Genomic DNA, 18,388 nt, shown 5'->3' on the forward strand with positions numbered 1-18,388 from the left:
GTCTTAAGGCAGCTTCGACGGCGGCGGCGGCGGCGGCGGCAGGTCTTCTGCGGAGAGCGGCGGTCAAGCGGCGGCGTCCGAGGCTCTGGGCAGGCCGGGGCGCGCTCTGCTCGGCGGCCGGCTCCGCTGGCGTCCCCGACGGCGCCCCATCCCCGCGGCTGGCTGGCTGTCGGGGGGCGGCGGCGGTAAAGCTAGTCGAGGGGGGGGGGAAGGCACGGCGCCTAGCAGGCGGGGCGGAGGGGCAGCTGCAGCAGGATGACCTGCCTGTTCTCCGACGGGTGGCACTTGTTGATGTGGCGGGTGAGGCCGGGCGAGCTGTAGAAGGCGGCGGGGCAGTGCTTGCAGGGGAAGGCGTGCGCGGCGTGCAGCAGGCGGAGGTGGCGCTCCTGGCCGCTCTTGCTGGGGAAGGGCTCGCCGCACACCGGGCACGGGTGGCCCCCGTCGCCGCCCGCTTCGTCGGCCTCGCCGGGGGGCGCCTCGGGCTGCTGCTGGTGGACGGGCAGGTGCTTGCGCAGGGCGCTGGGGCGTCGGAAGCGCTTGGCGCAGCTGGGGCAGGCGAGCTCGTCGGGGGGCGGCTCTCCGGGGCCGGGGCTGGGCGAGTCGCGCTCGGGGGCGGCGGGGGGCGGCGGGGCGGCGGCGGCGGGCCGGGGCTTGTGCCAGCGGCGGTGCGAGGCGAGGTTGGCGGGGCAGCTGAAGAGCTTGTCGCACTCGGGGGCAGCGGTACTCGACGCGGACGATGCGGGAGCACTTGTGCTGGGCCAGGCCCAGCGGGTCCGGGTAGCGCTCCTTGCACAGCTGGCAGATGAACTCGCCCAGCGGGGCGGCGGCGGCGGCGGCGGGGGCGGCGGGGGGCGGCGGGGGAGCCCTCCTTGATGCGCAGGCCCAGCACGGGCGACGTGGTCACCTCATCGTCGAAGTGGAGCTTGCGGGCGGCCGCCGTCTTGGCCTTGCGGCTGCTGCTGGTGCCGGCGGCGGGCGGGGCGCGCTTGGGGGGGCTGCGGCTGGCGGCCCAGAGCTGGAGGTCCCCGGCGGGCGGCGGCGGCGGCGGCAGGAGCGGCTGGGGCGCGGGGAAGGCGGCGGCGGGGCGAGGCGAGGTGGCGGGGGCCGGGCCGGGCGGCGTCGGGGCCGTCGGGGCTTGCCGGGGGGCGGCGCGCAGCAGGCGGGCGGGGGCAGCGGCGGGCAGCAGCAGGGCCGCGCGCGGTACGAGAGGGGCGTCGCTCGGCGGCTCCTCTTCACCAGGAAGCCGCGGGGCATCCTCGGGCCGCCTCCCTGGCCCGGCCGCCGGCTGCTGCCTCCTCCGCCCCCCCAGTGGCCCCGCGCCGCCGCCGCCGCTTTTGAAGGGGGAGCCTGCCCTGGGCGCGCCTCCCGCTCCGCCCCGAGCCAATCAGCGCTTCCCGCCGCTGCTCCCCGCGCGCCCCGGCGGCCGGCGGGGGGGGGGGGGGCGGCAGATGCACCTGAGAGCCCCGCCCCCGCCCCCCCCGCCCCCCCTGGCGCCGCCCGGCCTTTGTGTGCCTCGGGGGGGGGCGGGGCAGGGCCGCGGGGCTCCTCCGCCCCACTCCAGGCGCCAGGCGGGCCGGGGGGGCGGGGGCGGGGGGCAGGCTCCGTGGCAGAAAGGAGCCCCCCCTCTTCGGGCAGCGGCCCCGGCCCCGGGTCCCAGCTGCCCCCCCCCCGCCCCGTCCAAGGCGGGCTCCTTCCTGCCGGGCGCCGCGAGGGAGCGGGGGGGGGGGAGAAGGGCCTCTGCCGCCCGGGCGCTGTTTTCCTCCCTGGTGCTGAAGCGCGGGCGAGCGAGGCGCTGGGGCCGCAGAGAGCTGCGGGGGAAGGAGGCGCCAGCGGGAGCCTTTCGGGGCCAGCCGGGACGGGGAGCAACAGACAAGAGCAGGAGCCCGGCAGCGCCTGAGACGCGAGGAGAAGAAGCCCGGCTGGGCCCCCCCAGTCCCACACTCCGGGTCACTCAGCGGGGCCAGAACCCCAGAGCCCTCCCGCCGTTGGCCCCCAGGCCCCAAGGACGCACAGCGCCCCTGCCCCCCGCACAGGGCGCCCCCAGCCGCCGAGAGGCTCCTGCTCCGGAGCTTTCGGCACTCCCCCCCCCCTTGGAGCCGCCGGCGCTTCCTGCGGCAGCGAATCCCCCGGGCAGGGACTGGTGGGGCGAAGAAGGCCGCTTCGAAACCTCCCGCGCCTTCGTCTCATTGAGTGGCCACGAATTCTTGTGGTGTAAGAGAGGAAGAAACGTTTTAGTTTAAAAAAGGAAGGAAGGAAGGAAGAAAGGAAGGAAGGAAGGAAGGAAGGAAGGAAGGAAGGAAGGAAGGAAGGAAGGAAGGGAGGGAGGGAGGGAGGGAGGGAGGGAGGAAGGAAGGAAGGAAGGAGGAAGGAAGGAAGGAAGGGAGGGAGGGAGGGAGGAAGGAAGGGAGGAAGGAAGGAAGGAGGGAAGGGAAGGAGGGAAGGGAAGGGAAGGGAGGAAGGAAGGGAGGGAGGAAGGAAGGAAGGGAGGAAGGGAGGGAGGGAGGGAGGGAGGGAGGGAGGGAGGAAGCGAGGGAGGAAGGGAGGAAGGAAGGAGGGAAGGGAAGGGAGGAAGGAAGGAAGGAAGGAGGGAAGGGAAGGGAGGAAGGAAGGGAGGGAGGGAGGAAGGAAGGAAGGAAGGAAGGGAGGGAGGGAGGGAGGAAGGAAGGAAGGAAGGAAGGAAGGAAGGAAGGGAGGGAGGGAGGGAGGGAGGGAGGAAGGAAGGAGGAAGGAAGGAAGGAAGGGAGGGAGGGAGGGAGGAAGGAAGGGAGGAAGGGAGGAAGGAAGGAAGGAGGGAAGGGAAGGAGGGAAGGGAAGGGAAGGGAGGAAGGAAGGGAGGGAGGAAGGAAGGAAGGGAGGAAGGAAGGGAGGGAGGGAGGGAGGGAGGGAGGAAGCGAGGGAGGAAGGGAGGAAGGAAGGAGGGAAGGGAAGGGAGGAAGGAAGGAAGGAGGGAAGGGAAGGGAGGAAGGAAGGGAGGGAGGGAGGAAGGAAGGAAGGAAGGAAGGGAGGGAGGGAGGGAGGAAGGAAGGAAGGAAGGAAGGAAGGAAGGAAGGAAGGAAGGAAGGAAGGAGGGAGGGAAGGAGGGAGGGAGGGAGGGAGGGAGGGAGGGAGGGAGGAAAGGAAGGGAGGGAGGAAAGGAAGGGAGGGAGGAAGGAAGGGAGGGAGGAAAGGAAGGGAGGGAGGGAGGGAGGGAGAGAGGGAGGGAGGAAGGAAGGGAGGAAGAAAGGAAGGAAGGGAGGGAGGGAGGGAGGGAAGAAGGAAGGGAGGGAGGGAGGGAGGAAAGGGGAGGGAGGAAAGGAAGGGAGGGAGGGAGGAAAGGAAGGGAGGGAGGAAAGGAAGGGAGGAAGGGAGGGAGGGAGGGAAGGAAGGAAGGAAGGAAGGAGGGAGGGAAGGAGGGAGGGAGGGAGGGAGGGCTCCCTTCTCTGTCCCAGGCGTGGCCGAAGTGAGCCCTGGCCCCGGAGGCGGCTGGTCTGCTCTCTCCTCCCGCTGGGCTCTGTGGCAAGAGGCTTGGGCCGAAGCGCCGGGGAAGCCCACTGGCGCAGCCCACCCGCAAAGCCCCAGCGGAAGACCGACGGGCTCGGCCAGGCGGCGGCCTTCAAGCAGGCCGGGGAGCGGTGCAAACGCGGGCGCCGGATTCGCATTCTCCAAGGCCCGCGGCGCCATTCCCTGCCCTCGGGGAGCTGCGGCCACGCCGGGATCTCCCTCCCTCCCTCCCTCCCTCCGGCGGGAGCTTCCCGGGGCCGGGCGGGGGGGCTGTCGAGCTCCGCTCTGGGGCGCCGAGGGGGCAGCGGCAGGCAGCCCCCCCCCCGCCCCTGGCCTCCTTCCCCGAGGGGGCTCCAGGCAGGCTCTGGGGGGTCGATGGGGCTGCCTCTCCGCCCTCCCCGCGGCCAGCTGAAGGGAGTGGGGGGGCGGGGGGGGGCGCCACTCCTTTCCACCCCCAGGGCCTGGCGGGGGCGGGCGGGGGGGGCGCCCAGAAGGAGCCTCGGGGCGAGCAGGTGCGGGGGGAGGGGGCTGGGAGGCCCCCCAAGCTGCCTTTGAGCCCCCTCGGCGGTGCCGGCCCCCAGCCCAGCTCCGGGGGGGGGAGGGAAGGGGGCAGATTCCCGCGCGGCCCTTTCACCAGGCGCCGACTAGACGGGAGGAGGCAAGCCTTCGCCCCGCACCGACGAACCCAGGGCCGCCCGGCGTTAAAGGGCCCGGGGTGGAGAGGAGGGGGGGGGGGGCAGGGCCGATGAAGGCCGGGCGTCTGAGCAGCAGCGCAGAGGAAGGGTTTCTGAGCGTGTGCAGAGAGCGGCGTGGCCCCGCCCGGGGCAGCCCAGGCTTGCCTTTGACTTGCGGCCGGACCAGAGGGCCGGCCTGGCTGTGCTGGGGATGAGGAGCCCCCCCCCCCCGTCCCAGGCAGCCGCCGAGCGGGACCCGCCTCCTGCTCACAAGCCCCCCCCCCCCGCTGCCCTCCTGGGGGCCAGCGCAGAGAAGGCCGCGAGGGAGGGCGCTGGGGCCACGAGGCCTCCGAGGCAGCCGCTGCCATTCCACAGGCTCTACCAGCCGGGCAGGCCGCTGCCTCGCTCGCTCTCTCCTCCTGGGGCCACTGCCGCCGGGGACGAAGCGCCAAGCAGAAAGGGCCACGGGCAGCAAAGGCTCAGGCCGAAAGACTGAGCTGGCCGTGAAAACGAAAGGAAGCGGCCTCCCCGGGGGAGGAAGGGAGGAAAGGAAGGAGGGAGGGAGGGAGGAAGGAAGGAAGGAAGGAAGGAAGGAAGGAAGGAAGGAAGGAAGGAAGGAAGGAAGGAAGGAAGGAAGGAAGGGAGGGAGGGAGGGAGGGAGGGAGGGAGGAAAGAAGGAAGAGAGGGAGGGGGGAGGGAAGGAGGGAGGGAGGGGGAAGAAGAAGGGAGGCTGGGCCTTTGGCAGGCTTAGAAAGCCCTGGGGGCATTAGCTGGGACAGAGCCCCCCCCCCCCCCCAAGGCCGGGCCTTTCTCACCCTCAGGGAAGCTGGGAGACGGGGCAGAGGGCTGCCAGTTCTCAGGAAGTCCCTGGGGCTTGGGGAGGGATGAGATGCCCCACAGCTTGTCCTCCAAAGCAGTCCTTTTCTCCCGGGGGACAGATCTCTGTCCTTTATTGCAGCTGAGTTGTACTTCTAGGAGATCTCCAGGTCTCGCCTGGAGACTGGCAACTGCTTGCTGGGGACTCCTGCACCCGGCTGGCTTCCTCTTCTGCATCGGAGCCACAAGCCTGGACGGCGAAAGGAAGGGCTCCTGTCCTAGCTATGTGGAGACTATTTGGGTTCGGTTTCCCTTTTGAAAGAGCCAGTTTGGTGTGGTGGTTAGGCGCCGACTCTGATCTGGGAGAACCGGGTTTGATTCCCCACTCCTGCACTTGCAGCTGCTGGAATGGCCTTGGGTCAGCCAGAGCTCTGGCAGGGGTTGTCCTTGAAAGGGCAGCTGCTGTGAGAGCCCTCTCAGCCCCACCCACCTCACAGGGTGTCTGTTGTGGGGGAGGAAGGGAAAGGAGATGGTGAGCCGCTCTCTGAGACTGAGATTCAGAGTGGAGGGCGGCGTATAAATCCAACATTTTCTTCTGATACCGGAGAAATCTCTCACAGGTTTGCCTCTCACCCTAATTTAAGTGAAAAACCTGCACTTGGCTACAAACTACGTACTTCCGATTGACCAGCGCTTGGTCCTTCGTTTTTTTCCCCAAATGAAGAGACCTCGTTGGATTTTCACACTTGGAACTTAAACATCCACTTTCATTGCCATCTGCCTGGGAGCGGATCCTCCACGCCTCGACCGAGGGGGGAATGACAGGGGCCGCTGCACATTTCTACAGGCAGCAAAGGTGAGCCTCCGCCCCTCCAAGGCCTGCCGCTGGAAGCCTTATTCTGAAGGCCTGCTTGGAGCAGAGGGGCCCGAAGCCCCGCTGGTTTTAGAGGCGCGTCAGTTACTTGTGCCTGCAGAGCCGGTGACAGGCCCAAATGCAAAGCGGGGTTCTCCGCAAGGGCTCCGGCGGTGGTCAGAACGGAAGAAGGGACGGTGGCTCAGTGGTAGAGCATCAGCTTGGGAAGCAGAAGGTCCCGGGTTCAATCCCTGGCATCTCCAATTAAAAAGGGTCCAGGCAAACAGGCGTGAAAAACCTCCGCTTGAGACCCTGGAGAGCAGGGGAGGGATAGTGGCTCAGTGGCAGAGCAAATGCTCGGTAAGCAGAAGGTCCCAGGTTCAATCCCCGGCATCTCCAACTAAAAAGGGTCCAGGCAAATAGGCCGGAAAAACCTCCGCTTGAGACCCTGGAGGGCCGCTGCCAGTCTGAGTAGACAAAACTGACTTGGATAGACCGAGGGTCTGATTCAGTATAAGGCAGCTTCATATGTTCATATGTCTAAGGGGAGGGACGGTGGCTCAGTGGTAGAGCATCTGCTTGGTAAGCAGAAGGTCCCAGGTTCAATTCCCGGCATCTCCAAAAAAGGGTCCAGGCAAAGAGGCATGAAAAGCCTCAGCTTGAGACCCTGGAGAGCCGCTGCCAGTCTGAGTAGACAATACTGACTTTGATGGACCCAGGAGAGTCTGATTCAGTAGAAGGCAGCTTCATATGTTCATATATGTGCACAGCAGTCGCAGCCTCCAAGATGTGGCCCTTTGCCGGGACCAAGCTCGCTTCTGGCCTCCGGAGGGGAGGCAGGAAAAGACGCGCCGGATTTTTGTTTAAGGAACCCAACATCCCCCCATCCCCCCCCCCCCCATCCCACGGCTACTTCACGCTGGGGTTGCCACGTCCCCCCCCCAACACACACACATAAACACCATTGTGAAGGGCGTGTAGGGCTGCCAACTCCTGGCGATGTGGGAGTGCGGTCTGGGGGTCCCCCTCCAAAGCACCCGTTTCCTCCAGGGGAACCGGCCCCTCTAGTCTGAAGAAGCTCCGTCATCCCGGGGGATCCCCCGCCCCCGCCGGGAGGATGGCACCCGCTCGCCCTCCGCGGCCCCCGAGCCCTGCGGGGCGGGAGGCGCGAGGCGGGCCACGCGAGAGACACGCGCGCGGGCGGGGAGGGGGGGCGGGGCTGCTCTCCACCTCCGGGCCGCTTTGTTCTGCCGCATTAGCATAAAGCTGCCGGGGCTGCTGGCTCGAGGCCCCTGCCGAGCCGCACAAAAGAGCCGGGAACAAAAGCCACGCGCGGCCCAGCCAGCCAGCCAGCCAGAGGCCGCGGCGCCCGCGCAGACCCCCCAGCGCCTCGCCCACGGGGGCCCTGGCTGCTTGCTGGCGCCCCGGCCCGGCCCGGCCCTCTCGAGCGTGGCCGGCTGCAGCCTTTCCCCCCCAGGCAGCCGCGTCTGCAAAGCGGAAACGAAAATACTCTTCTTGCCCCGGGAGGAAAAGCCCTTTGGAGGCCGCTCCAGCAGCTTGGCCCTGGAGCAGTTGTGGCCTCGCTTCTCCCGCGCTCATGCAAGCCCCCCGCAGCCGGCCACGGGGGCCCCCCGGCAAGCCAACTCCGCGAGGGCCGCCCTTGCTGCAGGCCTCGCCGCTCGCTAGGCCCCGCGGCCCTCCCCCTTGGTGCGGGCCTCGGCGGCGGCGGCGTGTGCGGCGTGCAAAGGGCGCGCGTGGCCCATTTCTGCAGCCGGAACAGCTATTTGCTCAGCATTGTGTGCCTTCCGCGCCCGGCTCCCCGCTTAATGGGGGAGGCCGCCGTGCCGCAGCCATTAGCATACAGCTGCCAGAGCTGCGCCGCCGCCTCCTCTCCGCTGGGCAAAGCGCACTCGAGCCGGCCCTTATCGTGGCTTCTCTCAAGCAGAACAACAATCAACAGCTTCTCATACATGACTGAGCCCGCTGGCGGCTCCCCCTCCTGACACACGCCCGCCTGAATATTGATCGCCTGGTTTTACATCGTCTCCTGATCCGTCCTTATTAGCGCAAAGATTACAAAAAAAGAAAGAAAGGGAGAAAGACAGGCAGCTTGATGGGGCTCAAACGCCAGCAGCTATTCATTGGCCCCGGCAGGAACAAAACAGAGCAGAACAAAACTCCTCCGAGAAGAGCCCCGTTGCCAGGGCCAAGCTGCTGGAGCGGCCTCTAAAGGGCTTTTCTCTCCACAGCCCCCCCGCCCCGCTTTTCCCCCTGGGGCAAGAAGAGTATTTTCGTTTCCGCTTTGCAGACGCAGCTGCCTGGTGGGAAAAGGCTGCAGCCATCCAAGCTCGAGATGGTACATGAATCGCTCCAGGCTGGCAGGAGCTCTGTTGCACTTCATCCCCGGCTGGCAGCAGGAAGATCGAGAGCAGAGCCCGGCAAGCTGAGCAGGAGGCCGGCGACGGTGGCTGCCTTTGGAAGCAGGCCCCGGTGCCACCCTGCCTGTGTCTTATCAGGCCCCTCTTCCGCTGGCTGAGCAGCTGCTGGTGGGCTTCGCCCTGGAAGGGGCAGGCTAGGCTGAAGAGCCCCAGCAGACAGCTTGTACTGCTGGGCCTGGCCCACTGCAGGGCTGCTTTAGTGGCTTGGCTGCAGAGACCCAATTCTTCCCACCGGGGCAGATGGGGTGGGGGAAACAGCCCTGGGAAAGGACCCCCACTCAGATCTGTCGAGGCCCTCATCCTGTTGAACCAGGGCCAGTTCTCCAGCCCCCTCTAGGGAGGGTGTTGCTGGTGCTCTGCAGAGGCTCGGTTGACTCCCAGCTCTCAGCAGCTCAGGATGAGAGAGGCACCCCTTTTGAGGCCTGCAACAGCCCTGGCTGAGTTGAAGCCAAACCTCTGTCACTGCCTGTTGTCACAACGCTTACAATTCACAGTTTGAGTCCAGTGGCACATGAAAGCTGGGGCCCGGAATGGAACTTCGTTGGTCTTCAGGTGCCCCTGGACTGAAACTTGGTTCTGCTGCTACAGGCCAACACAGCTGCCCACCTGGATCTACTTACAATTCAGGAGCAGAAGTGTTTTCCTGGGAAGCGGACGGGACTCTCTTGTAAGCCTGAGCCCATGCAGGTTTCTTTTTGGAGCATGTTTGAAAGTTATCCCTCCACTGCCTCCCTTGGTAATATGCTAAGTTCATTTTTCAAGTGGTTGACTTAGGGCAGGGGTAGGGAACGTCAGGCCTGAGGGCCGTTTACAGCCCTTAAGATCACTTGGTCTGGCTCTCGGGGATTGCTGGACCAAGCCCCCCCCCCCCCTTCATGGGCATTGTGAAGGACTGCTGCTGGGGTATGTGGGTGCCTTTAAAAGTCTGCTGGGAGCAGCTGAAGGGAAGAAGGGAGGGCTGGCAGGGGTGGGGAGGCTGGAGCCAACTACCACCAGTTCAGTTTGCACATGATTATCCCAGATGGTGTGGCCTAATATGTTAACGAGTGTGTGACTTAATACGCTAATATCAGGAGATGTGGTCTAATATGCCTGGGCCTAGGCATTTGCCTAGGGGGGCAGGCCAGTGTGTGTGTGCCGAATTAGGCTCTCCCCATGTGACTTCAAATAGAAAAACAATTATTTGCATTAATTTTGCCAGCCTGAATTGTTCTCCCTTGTCGGAGCACTGTTTTTTTAAGTTGATGATTTTGTATGGCCCGCAAATGATGTTATAAATATCCAAATGGCTCTTGGCAGGAAAAAGGTTCCCCACCCTTGACTTAGGGTATCATCCTGCACCTGCTCTGAAGAGAAGTCCAGCAATGGCTACTGGTCTTGGTGACTAAAGGGAACCTCCACATTCAGAAGCAGCGAACCTCTGAATAAGTACATCAAGAGGAAACATCAAGGGAAGGCCTCAGCCTCTGTGCTCTGTTGTTGCCTCCTGTGTGAGACAGGATGGTGGACTAACTAGCAGCATTCTTATCATGTTTTGGCAGGAAGTGGCCCAGATTTCATTCATTCAACATCTCGGTTTACTTTCCCGCCTCCGGATCATTTTTTTCCTTCCTTATTGGCTGAAACAGAAATGAAGAGTACTGGGCAGGTTCAGTTGTAATTGGTTGCTAAGATGCCTCTAGCAAGGGAGTTAACCCCACAGCTGCTGGGTCACCAGCCAGCACTTTAGAGAATTGACCTCCCCCAGTACAATGTGCCGTCTGTCCAGGAAGACAGAGATTCAAAGTTCACATTTGGAATGAACAATTTAAAAAGCTAAAATGCAATATGCAAATCTCAGCAGCCATCTGTCGGGTTTCTACTTGGGAGGGAGCCCCTGGTGCAGAAGAGCTGCAGCGGCCACAGGGCTTAAAGGCAGCGGGGCCCAGAAACCTCTCTGCTGCATTGCTGGAACAGCTCAGAAAGGGGCAGACCGGATCAGCCAGAGAGGCTGCTGCCCATTTCACAAAGATAGCTTTAATGATTCATTTTGAGGACATTTTGCAATCTGTAGGAATTTGCTGGTTTCATGGCCATGGCTTGGTTCTTTGTTTTGAACGGTTCTTTGGCTGAATGATAAAACCGGCGCTCTACTCCACCTGCTGGGCTGTGGAAATAAAGATTCCATCTTCTCTCCTTGGACAGCTGTGAAAATTACCTCCCCAATGGACTTATTATAATAATAAAGGAGAAAAATTAGTCAAACTCTGCTATAGTTTCAAGGAGCAGAAGGAGAGCGGTATTGAGCCTGCCAAGGCTAAACAATCCCAGGCCAGGCAAACATTGGCAGGTGGTAATTGTTATAGTTCAGATAACTCAAGATGCTTTTCTCTAGCAAATTTTTGTAGACGGTTTGCTTGTAGAATCGCTTGAGGTATGTCTTTGGCCTCTCGAGCAGAGCCAGCTCACCATCCACTACCTTCCGGACAAGCTCTTGCATCGAAGGGCAGTTTTCCTCCTGTAAGGGAAAAGAAGACATGCCCTGAAGAACATCCAGAGGAGCTGCTGCCCCTTCTTGTCCCCTGCCCCGTGACCCACAAGGGAAATACTTGGCTTTCTGGGCAGCCTCCACAGCAGGGGTGTCAAACTCATTTGTGGTGAGGGCCAGATCGGACATGAGACCTTGTCAGGCCAGGCCATGCGTGTCATAAAAGGTAATGCCAGGTAGCAGAGAGAGAAACTTTATAAGGGACACAAAAACATGAAATAATTTAAAAGAAAAAGCCTTAAAATTAGACATGCTATTACACTCATTGGCCTTAAAAGTGTTTTCATTGTATCTTTCCCATGGGATCCAGGGAGCTGGCCAAAGGAAACGCTGGCTTTCCTTTCTTCCCCAGGGGACCAGGAGAGAGAGGAGCCTCAGCTAATAGAAGAAGAAGAAGAAGATACTGGATTTATATCCTGCCCTCCACTCCGAAGAGTCTCAGAGCGGCTCACAATCTCCTTTACCTTCCTCCCCCACAACAGACACCCTGTGAGGTGGGTGGGGCTGAGAGGGCTCTCACAGCAGCTGCCCTTTCAAGGACAACCTCTGCCAGAGCTATAGCTGACCCAAGGCCATTCCAGCAGGTGCAAGTGGAGGAGTGGGGAATCAAACCCGGTTTTCCCAGATAAGAGTCTGCACACTTAGCCACTACACCAAACTGGCCACTACACACTTAGCCACTACACCAAACTAGAAGGAAGAGAGGCTTGGCTCAGTAGCTCTGCAGTGTGATTGAGAGAGCCTGGCAAAACAAGCTATCTCCCCCCCCCCTTCTCCCCAAGGGAGGAGCCTCAGCCAGTAGAGAAAACAGGTTTTGCTCTATAGCTCCTGTGCGATTGAGCAAGCCTTGCAAAGCAAATTGTTATGCAGAAGGAAGCAAGAGAGAGGGAAAAGGAAGCATCGGACAGCCAGTTGCTCGGTGGCCTGATGGGGCCCTCTGGGGGTCTGATTAGGCCCCTGGGCTGCATGTTTGACACCCCTGCTCCAGATAAATAGATTCAGTAAAATGAAATTCAAATTTGCACACAGATGGGCAAACCACCACGCTAGAACGAGGAGCCGGATCTAAGGCAAAAGACAACCTGGGATTTATTGCTTTGTGCCTTTAGCCAGAGGCAGCCTGTAAAGCCTCCCTCCTCCCTCCATGATTCCCCAAAGGCAGAGAGGCAGCTGTGTTCCCTGGAAGGCAGGCGGGCTGGTCCTCAAGCACTCTGCTGCTGGGATGTGCTGAACTCACTTTGGTGAGCTGCGTCAGAGGCCAAGGAGGTCTGGTGCCAGCGGAAGGGGGAGATTGATCAGACAAGAGTCCATCACAGCCTCATAGGAAAGGGGAATTTCACTCTCTGGCTGTTTTCACGTGTGAAGCTTAAATTGGGCCTAAACTGCCAGCGGGATAACCTACCTTTCCCCTTCCTCAGTAGCTCCCTTGGGCTGACATTGCTTTGTAAAGCCCTGTGTAAACCCCATAATGGTATGCATTAAAAAAAAAATCAGGTGATGGGGGGGGGAAAGGGTTATTTGTAATTCCAACATTCATATGTTGTAACGGTCAATTGTACAAGAGTCAATAAAACATAAAAATATTTATTAAAAAAAAAATCAGGTGTGCATTTATATTCCCTTCCACATGGACCGAATTTGCACTCAGGCCATGGATTACTGACTAAGAGGCTTATATATCCTGTCAGTATTAAAACAGAGTCAGGCTGCTTTCGAAGAAATGCCCTTTTGCACATGCTTAAAACAACTGTAACTTGGAAGGCTATTCACACAATAGCTTGTTGTAGGGGGACATCCCATTTAGCAATTACTGCGGTGTAGCTGAGTTTTCTTCCATGGCAGCTGGCCCGCCTGCTTCCTTTGCCAGTGAAATCTCCTAAAATCCCCAAGACTGCCCTAAAACTAGGGCAAAAGACAAGGCCCAGAAACAGTCCATCTGGGGCTTTCCAATAGCCCTCTGGGACACAACACGAGTATATGGAAATATTGTGCATGGTCAGTCTCGAAGGGAGATGTTGGGTTTTGTTTATTTGTTTGTTCCGGGCTCAAAGTGTATTTCCCAGCCAATGAACAGTCAATCTAATAATTCAAATTTTTTATTTAAAAATAATCAACCCACTATGATTAAATAAAACATTATTAAACAGAACATCAACATGCCACATAGAAATCCAGCCTACATAAGCATACATTTCATTCCTAATCTACCTAACCTGACATTAAGAAGAAGGGTTAAGTTTCAAAGCTTCTTACTCAGAGCTTTGCCATAAAAAGGAAAAGCAGATTTCACTGAATTTCAGATCTGAGAGATTTGGGGGTTATAGGGTGTGGCCATCTTAAAAAAAGAAGCTATTACACTGGCCAGCACATGACTTTCCTAAATCTGATCCATGGCATGATGAGCATCCCAAAGAATAATTGTTGCAAACTTGTTTTGGGATTTATTCTGGGCATAAAGCCATTTATTCATAAATTTCTTCAAGGCTGAAACCTGTAGATTAGCTATAACAGTGGAAAAAAAATACACATTTGCATATTTGCACAAAAAGCTAAGCACAAACTCTCAGGCCTGCCGTGTCAGAATATCCTGTGTGGTGACTGAAGGTTCAGATCCTCCCATGGAAGCTTTCTAGGGGATGTGGGGCCAGTCACGCCCCCACCAGCCCAGCCTACCTCACAGAGTTGTTGTGAGGATAAAAAGGAGGAGAGAAGGATGTCAGCTGCTCTTGGGTCCCCACTGGGGAGAAAGGATATAAATGAAGCAAATTAACTAAATAAATGAAGCCAGAAGTGCTGAATGTCATCTAGAATTAAATCTTCCACAGAATACAAAGACAAATGGTAGGGTGTTTGTTTGTTTTTGTAAACTTACCAGAGAACGACACACAGAGAACAAGTGAAGCCACTGACTGAATGCCGAGGGAAGTGATCAAGGGCCGCTGGGCGATGGCGCAAATACAGAGGCAGGACGTTACTGACTGACTCTCTAGCCCAGTGACAGGGCACCTTCAAGAGAGCTCTGTCCCCAAGCAAGGCAGCCCCAGTCGCCTCCTGCAGCCAAATCCTCATTGGCTGGGGCTGAGCCAAGCCATTGGAGCAAAGCTGCAGGTGCTTGGCTGGATCCCAGGCAGAGATTTGGGAAGCGGTGCCCGCCACCCGTGGCCAAGGGTCAGGGGAGCCCCAGCAGGGCAGTCGTTGCCGCTCCCTTAAATCTCCACTTGGATGGCTTAGCTAGAGAGCCAGACCTGAATACTGTGCTGACCAGAGTCTAGAACAAGCAGAGATCAGAAAATAGAAGATCCACCTGAGGATACCCTGAAATCAGAAATAACCGAGTTCGAATCCCTAGTGAATGACAGAAAAGGCTGGAAAAGACTACCATCTCATATTAATCAGTTGCTACAGACTTAAATGACTGCTGGGTAACAATTATAAAGGGGAGGGGAGTCACACAGCTATTAATTTTCATTATCAATCCTTCTCACCTGCATTGACATCAAGGGGAATTATTCTAAAACAGCTTTTGGAAGCTAACTGCCTACTGGCATCTCACAAAGGATGTCTGTAAGATCCAACCTTAAGTTCAGGGCCTGAGAATTCTGCCTTCTACCCTATTGTCTTTTTTTATTATTATTAACATCCAGCCTGATGAAGAGTTCTGGTGAACTTGAAAGTTTGTACAATGTTTTGTGCCAATTTAGTTGGTTTGCTCGTTCAGGGCTCAAAGTGCATTTCCCAGCCAATGAACAGTCAATCTAATAATTTAAAAGATATTATTCAGATGTTGTTCTTGTTTTTGATACTTTACAGCTCACTGATCAAGTCAAATACAGAAGAATGGGAATGACAATTGTTAAAAAAAATTACGTTTTTTTTTTTACAAATGTTATTGAAAAGAAAAAAAGATATTACAGGCTATAAAGATCTGTTCAAAAACACAAAACATTTCATAGGACACTTGCGAAAGCCTATGAGATGGCAGTGAAGGCCACAAAGAGGGAATACCACTCAGCCTCCATCGCATCCACAGATTCACGCCAAGCTCAATTGTTTAGGGTAATTCGGTCATTAACATCCCTCACACCAAGAGGTTCAAATACTGGTAAAAATTCGGCTATTGATTCAGAGGCGTTCATGAGGTTTTTTGCGGATAAAGTCCTGTTGCTCCGTCACAACTTGCCTGCCAATCTTGATACAGTAAGTGAACTGGAGGCCCCTTCGCCGTCTTTGGGTTCAGTTTTTGACTCTTTCAATCTGCTTTCCTCTTCTGATGTTGACAGAGTCCTGAGTGCTGTTAGGCCCACCACTTGCCTACTTGACCCGTGTCCCTCGTGGCTGGTTAAGGCTGGTGACGAGAGGATCCGGAGCCCTATGAAGGAAATCAACCTGTCCTTGGAGACAGGGGTGCTTCCAGAGGGCCTCAAGGAAGCAGTGGTCTTACCACTCTTAAAAAAGTAATCGATGCATACTTTAGATCCAGCCAATTACCGCCCAGTTTCAAACTAGCCGTTTCTGGGCAAGGTAATTGAGAAAGTGGTAGCCGAGCAGCTTCAGGGCTTTCTGAAGGACACATCGGTGCTAGACCCATTCCATTCTGGTTTCCGCCCTGGTCATGGGACTGAAATTGTCCTGGTCGCTGTAATGGTTGACCTCCGTATGTCGCTGGATCAGGGTGGGTCAGCGCTGCTGTTATTGTTAGATCTTACAGCAGTATTCGACATAGTTGACTATGCATTGTTGACACACTGCCTCACCAAAGTGGGAATATGCAGGGTGGCCTTGCAATGGCTTTCCTCCTTTCTGCACAGTCGAGGACAGAGGGTGGTGCAAGGTGAGGATGCGTCCACTAGATATCCCCTCTTGTGTGGGGTTCCACAAGGGGCACTCCTTTCCCCCAATGTTATTCAATGTCTATATGTGCTTCCTTGCCCAGCTGGTAGGGAGCTTTGGGCTGGGATGTCATCAATATGCAGATGACACCCATTGTCAGAACTTGAAGAACTTCAAACAAAACTCATTACTTTGTTGCAAAAGTATAAGACGTTTATTGAGAACTGCGTTCAGGGAAGGCACAAGTTGACTCTGATAACAGGCTCAGCGATTGATACATTTTTAATGCGGTTGTAACAGAAACAATAAAACCATTTCTCACACTCGGGGAGACAGTTGTCTGTTCCCAGGGTCCCTTATCTCTATGGAGGAGGAAGGAGTCCTGCTGTGATGCTCTGACAGGCTAGCTTCAAAGGACACCTGCAGATGTTTTCCAGAGGCTATCTGTCACCCTTCAGCGGTTACAGTTTGTTTGAAGTGCAAAGCATTTAGTTAGCAGGCCTAGCTACAAGGACATGGGATTAGTATGCAATTACAATATGGAGTCAGTCAGGCTAACATTACCAAGCTCAGTATATATAACAGATACAAGTTCTGACATACTGCCCCCCCTAAGCTCTCACTCGGGGCTTGTGTGGGTACAGTAGGTGGAATTTCTTAAGCAGTTGCGGGGCTGACACATCACTAGCTTTGACCCATTCATCACAGCTAGGGGGGAAGTACTTCCACCTTATTAGATAGTACAATACCCCCCGCTGGACCCTGGAGTCTAGGATCTCCTGCACCTCATGGTGGCTCTGGCCCTTCACTTGAGTAGGTGGTGGCTCTGGAGGGCGAGGGTGCCAGGACGTAGCTCCAGGATCTTTGCGAAGAAGGCTGCAATGAAAAACAGGGTGGATCTTACTAAACATTTTGGGTAGCTCCAATTCCACGGTAACCTCATTGATCACCCGTTTTATTTTGAAAGGGCCTAGGTACTTGTATGCCAGTTTCCGACATGTCTGATGGAGGGGAAGGTTCTTAGTTGAGAGGAATACGCTTTCCCCTTCTTTAAAAGTCCACTGGGGGGAGTGTTTTCGATCGAAGTGTTTCTTATAATCCTCTTTTGCACTCTTCAAATTGTCCTGTATCACCTTCCATCCCTCCCGAATCCCCTCCCACCATTGTTGGCTTGAGGTTGGTTCCGGGGCTCCAGGCGGCGCCGGCAAGAGGGGGAAGGGTCTCCCCTCGTAGCCGTTGACGATCTGGAAAGGGGAGGTTTTGGTGGAGCTATGCAGGCTGTTGTTGTATCCATACTCCGCAAAGGGCAGGAGCTCCACCCAGTTAGTTTGTTGGTAGTTGACATAGCACCTGAGGTACTGCTCCAATAGCCCGTTCACCCGCTCAGTCTGCCCGTCAGTCTGCGGGTGGTAAGCGGAGCTGAGCCCCTGTTCCATGCCTGTGATTTCACAGAACTCCCGCCAGAAGTTGGCAACGAACTGAGGCCCGCGGTCACTAATCACCTTATCCGGAAATGAGTGAAGGCGGACCACGTGGTGAAAGAACAAATAGGCCAACTTCTTAGCCGTGGGCAACCTCTTGCATGGAATGAAGTGGGCCTGCTTCGAGAAGGTGTCTACTACCACTAGGATCACGGTTTTTCCCTGGGAGGGCGGCAGCTCCACTATAAACTCCATCGAAACCACCGCCCATGGTCTTGTGGCGGTTGGCAACGGTTGGAGGAGCCCAGGTGGTTCCCCCCCCCCCTTCGTTTGGCCATGATACAAGTGGGGCAGGAGCTTACAAACTCTGAAACATCCTTTTTCATTTGTGGCCACCAGAATTGACGTGTTACTAAGTGCAATGTCTTTACGTAGCCGAAATGCCCCGCCAAGCGGCTGGAGTGGCATTGCGTCAGGACCTCCCCCCTTAGGCATTTTGGTACGTGTATCTTCCCATTGTAATACCAAAGTCCGCCCTCTCCCTTTTCCACGCCCTCGGGTCTTTCTCCTCCCTCTGCTTCTGACTCTGCCACGAGGCGTTCCCTTTCTCTCGGTTCCGGGGCTCCCGTTTTCTTCCCGGACCGGGTGGTGATCCCTCCCGCAACCTGGGAGGGGGGAATGAGCGAGTCTATGACCTCCTCCCTTTGACTCTCATGCTGGGGCATGCGAGAGAGGGTGTCGGCTAAAAAGTTTTTGGTTCCGGGTATGTGCCTCAGCACGAAATCGAATTTGGGAAAAAACCCCGCCCACTGGATTTGCTTGGCTGTGAGCTTGCGCCGCCCGGTCAGCGCTTCTAGGTTTTTGTGGTCGGTCCAGATTTCAAAGGGGACCCGCGCACCTTCTAGCCACGACCGCCAGGTTTTCAGGGCGAAGGTGACGGCGAATGCTTCTTTGTCCCACACTGACCAGTTTCGCTGCTCATTTGAGAATTTGCGGGAGATGTACACGCAGGGCCTCAACCCCCCTTCCTCGTCCCTTTGCATCAGTATTGCCCCAACGGCGACGTCGGAGGCATCACATTGCACCACGAACGGCTTAAGCTCGTTGGGGTGGGCTAGCACGGGCTCACTTGTGAACAGCCTCTTTAATTCATCGAACGCCTCTTGGCATTTGGGCGACCAGTCTAGGCGGGCCCCGGGTTTCTTGGCCTCCTCCCCCTTTCCCTTGGTTTTGAGGAGTTCAGTGAGGGGCAACATAGCCCTGGCGAACCCCTTTATGAACCCGCGGTAGAAATTTGCGAACCCCAAGAAAGATTGTAGCTACCGTCGGGTTTGGGGTGCTTCCCAATC

The 18,388-nt window shown here is 57.4% G+C and overlaps 2 protein-coding genes across 2 annotated transcripts in view; both read right to left on the reverse strand.

The window, feature by feature from the left end:
- Nucleotides 1-207: 207 nt before the first annotated feature.
- On the reverse strand, nucleotides 208-1,254 carry INSM1 (INSM transcriptional repressor 1). Its single transcript, XM_060253781.1, is given in 4 exon segments — nucleotides 208-713; nucleotides 715-859; nucleotides 861-1,057; nucleotides 1,111-1,254. Coding segments are annotated over 4 exon segments (978 nt in total). The 3' UTR covers nucleotides 208-221.
- Nucleotides 1,255-10,350: 9,096 nt separating this feature from the next.
- The window catches only part of CFAP61 (cilia and flagella associated protein 61), a 297,694-nt gene continuing 289,656 nt past the window's right edge, over nucleotides 10,351-18,388 (reverse strand). Inside the window, exon 25 of the mRNA XM_060253782.1 lies at nucleotides 10,351-10,758. Within this exon, the coding sequence (XP_060109765.1) occupies nucleotides 10,558-10,758 (201 nt within the window). The 3' untranslated portion in view covers nucleotides 10,351-10,557. The remainder of the gene's footprint in view (nucleotides 10,759-18,388) is intronic.

This window comes from Heteronotia binoei, chromosome 14 (assembly GCF_032191835.1).
Source record: "Heteronotia binoei isolate CCM8104 ecotype False Entrance Well chromosome 14, APGP_CSIRO_Hbin_v1, whole genome shotgun sequence".
NCBI classification, from domain to species: Eukaryota; Metazoa; Chordata; class Lepidosauria; order Squamata; family Gekkonidae; genus Heteronotia; species Heteronotia binoei.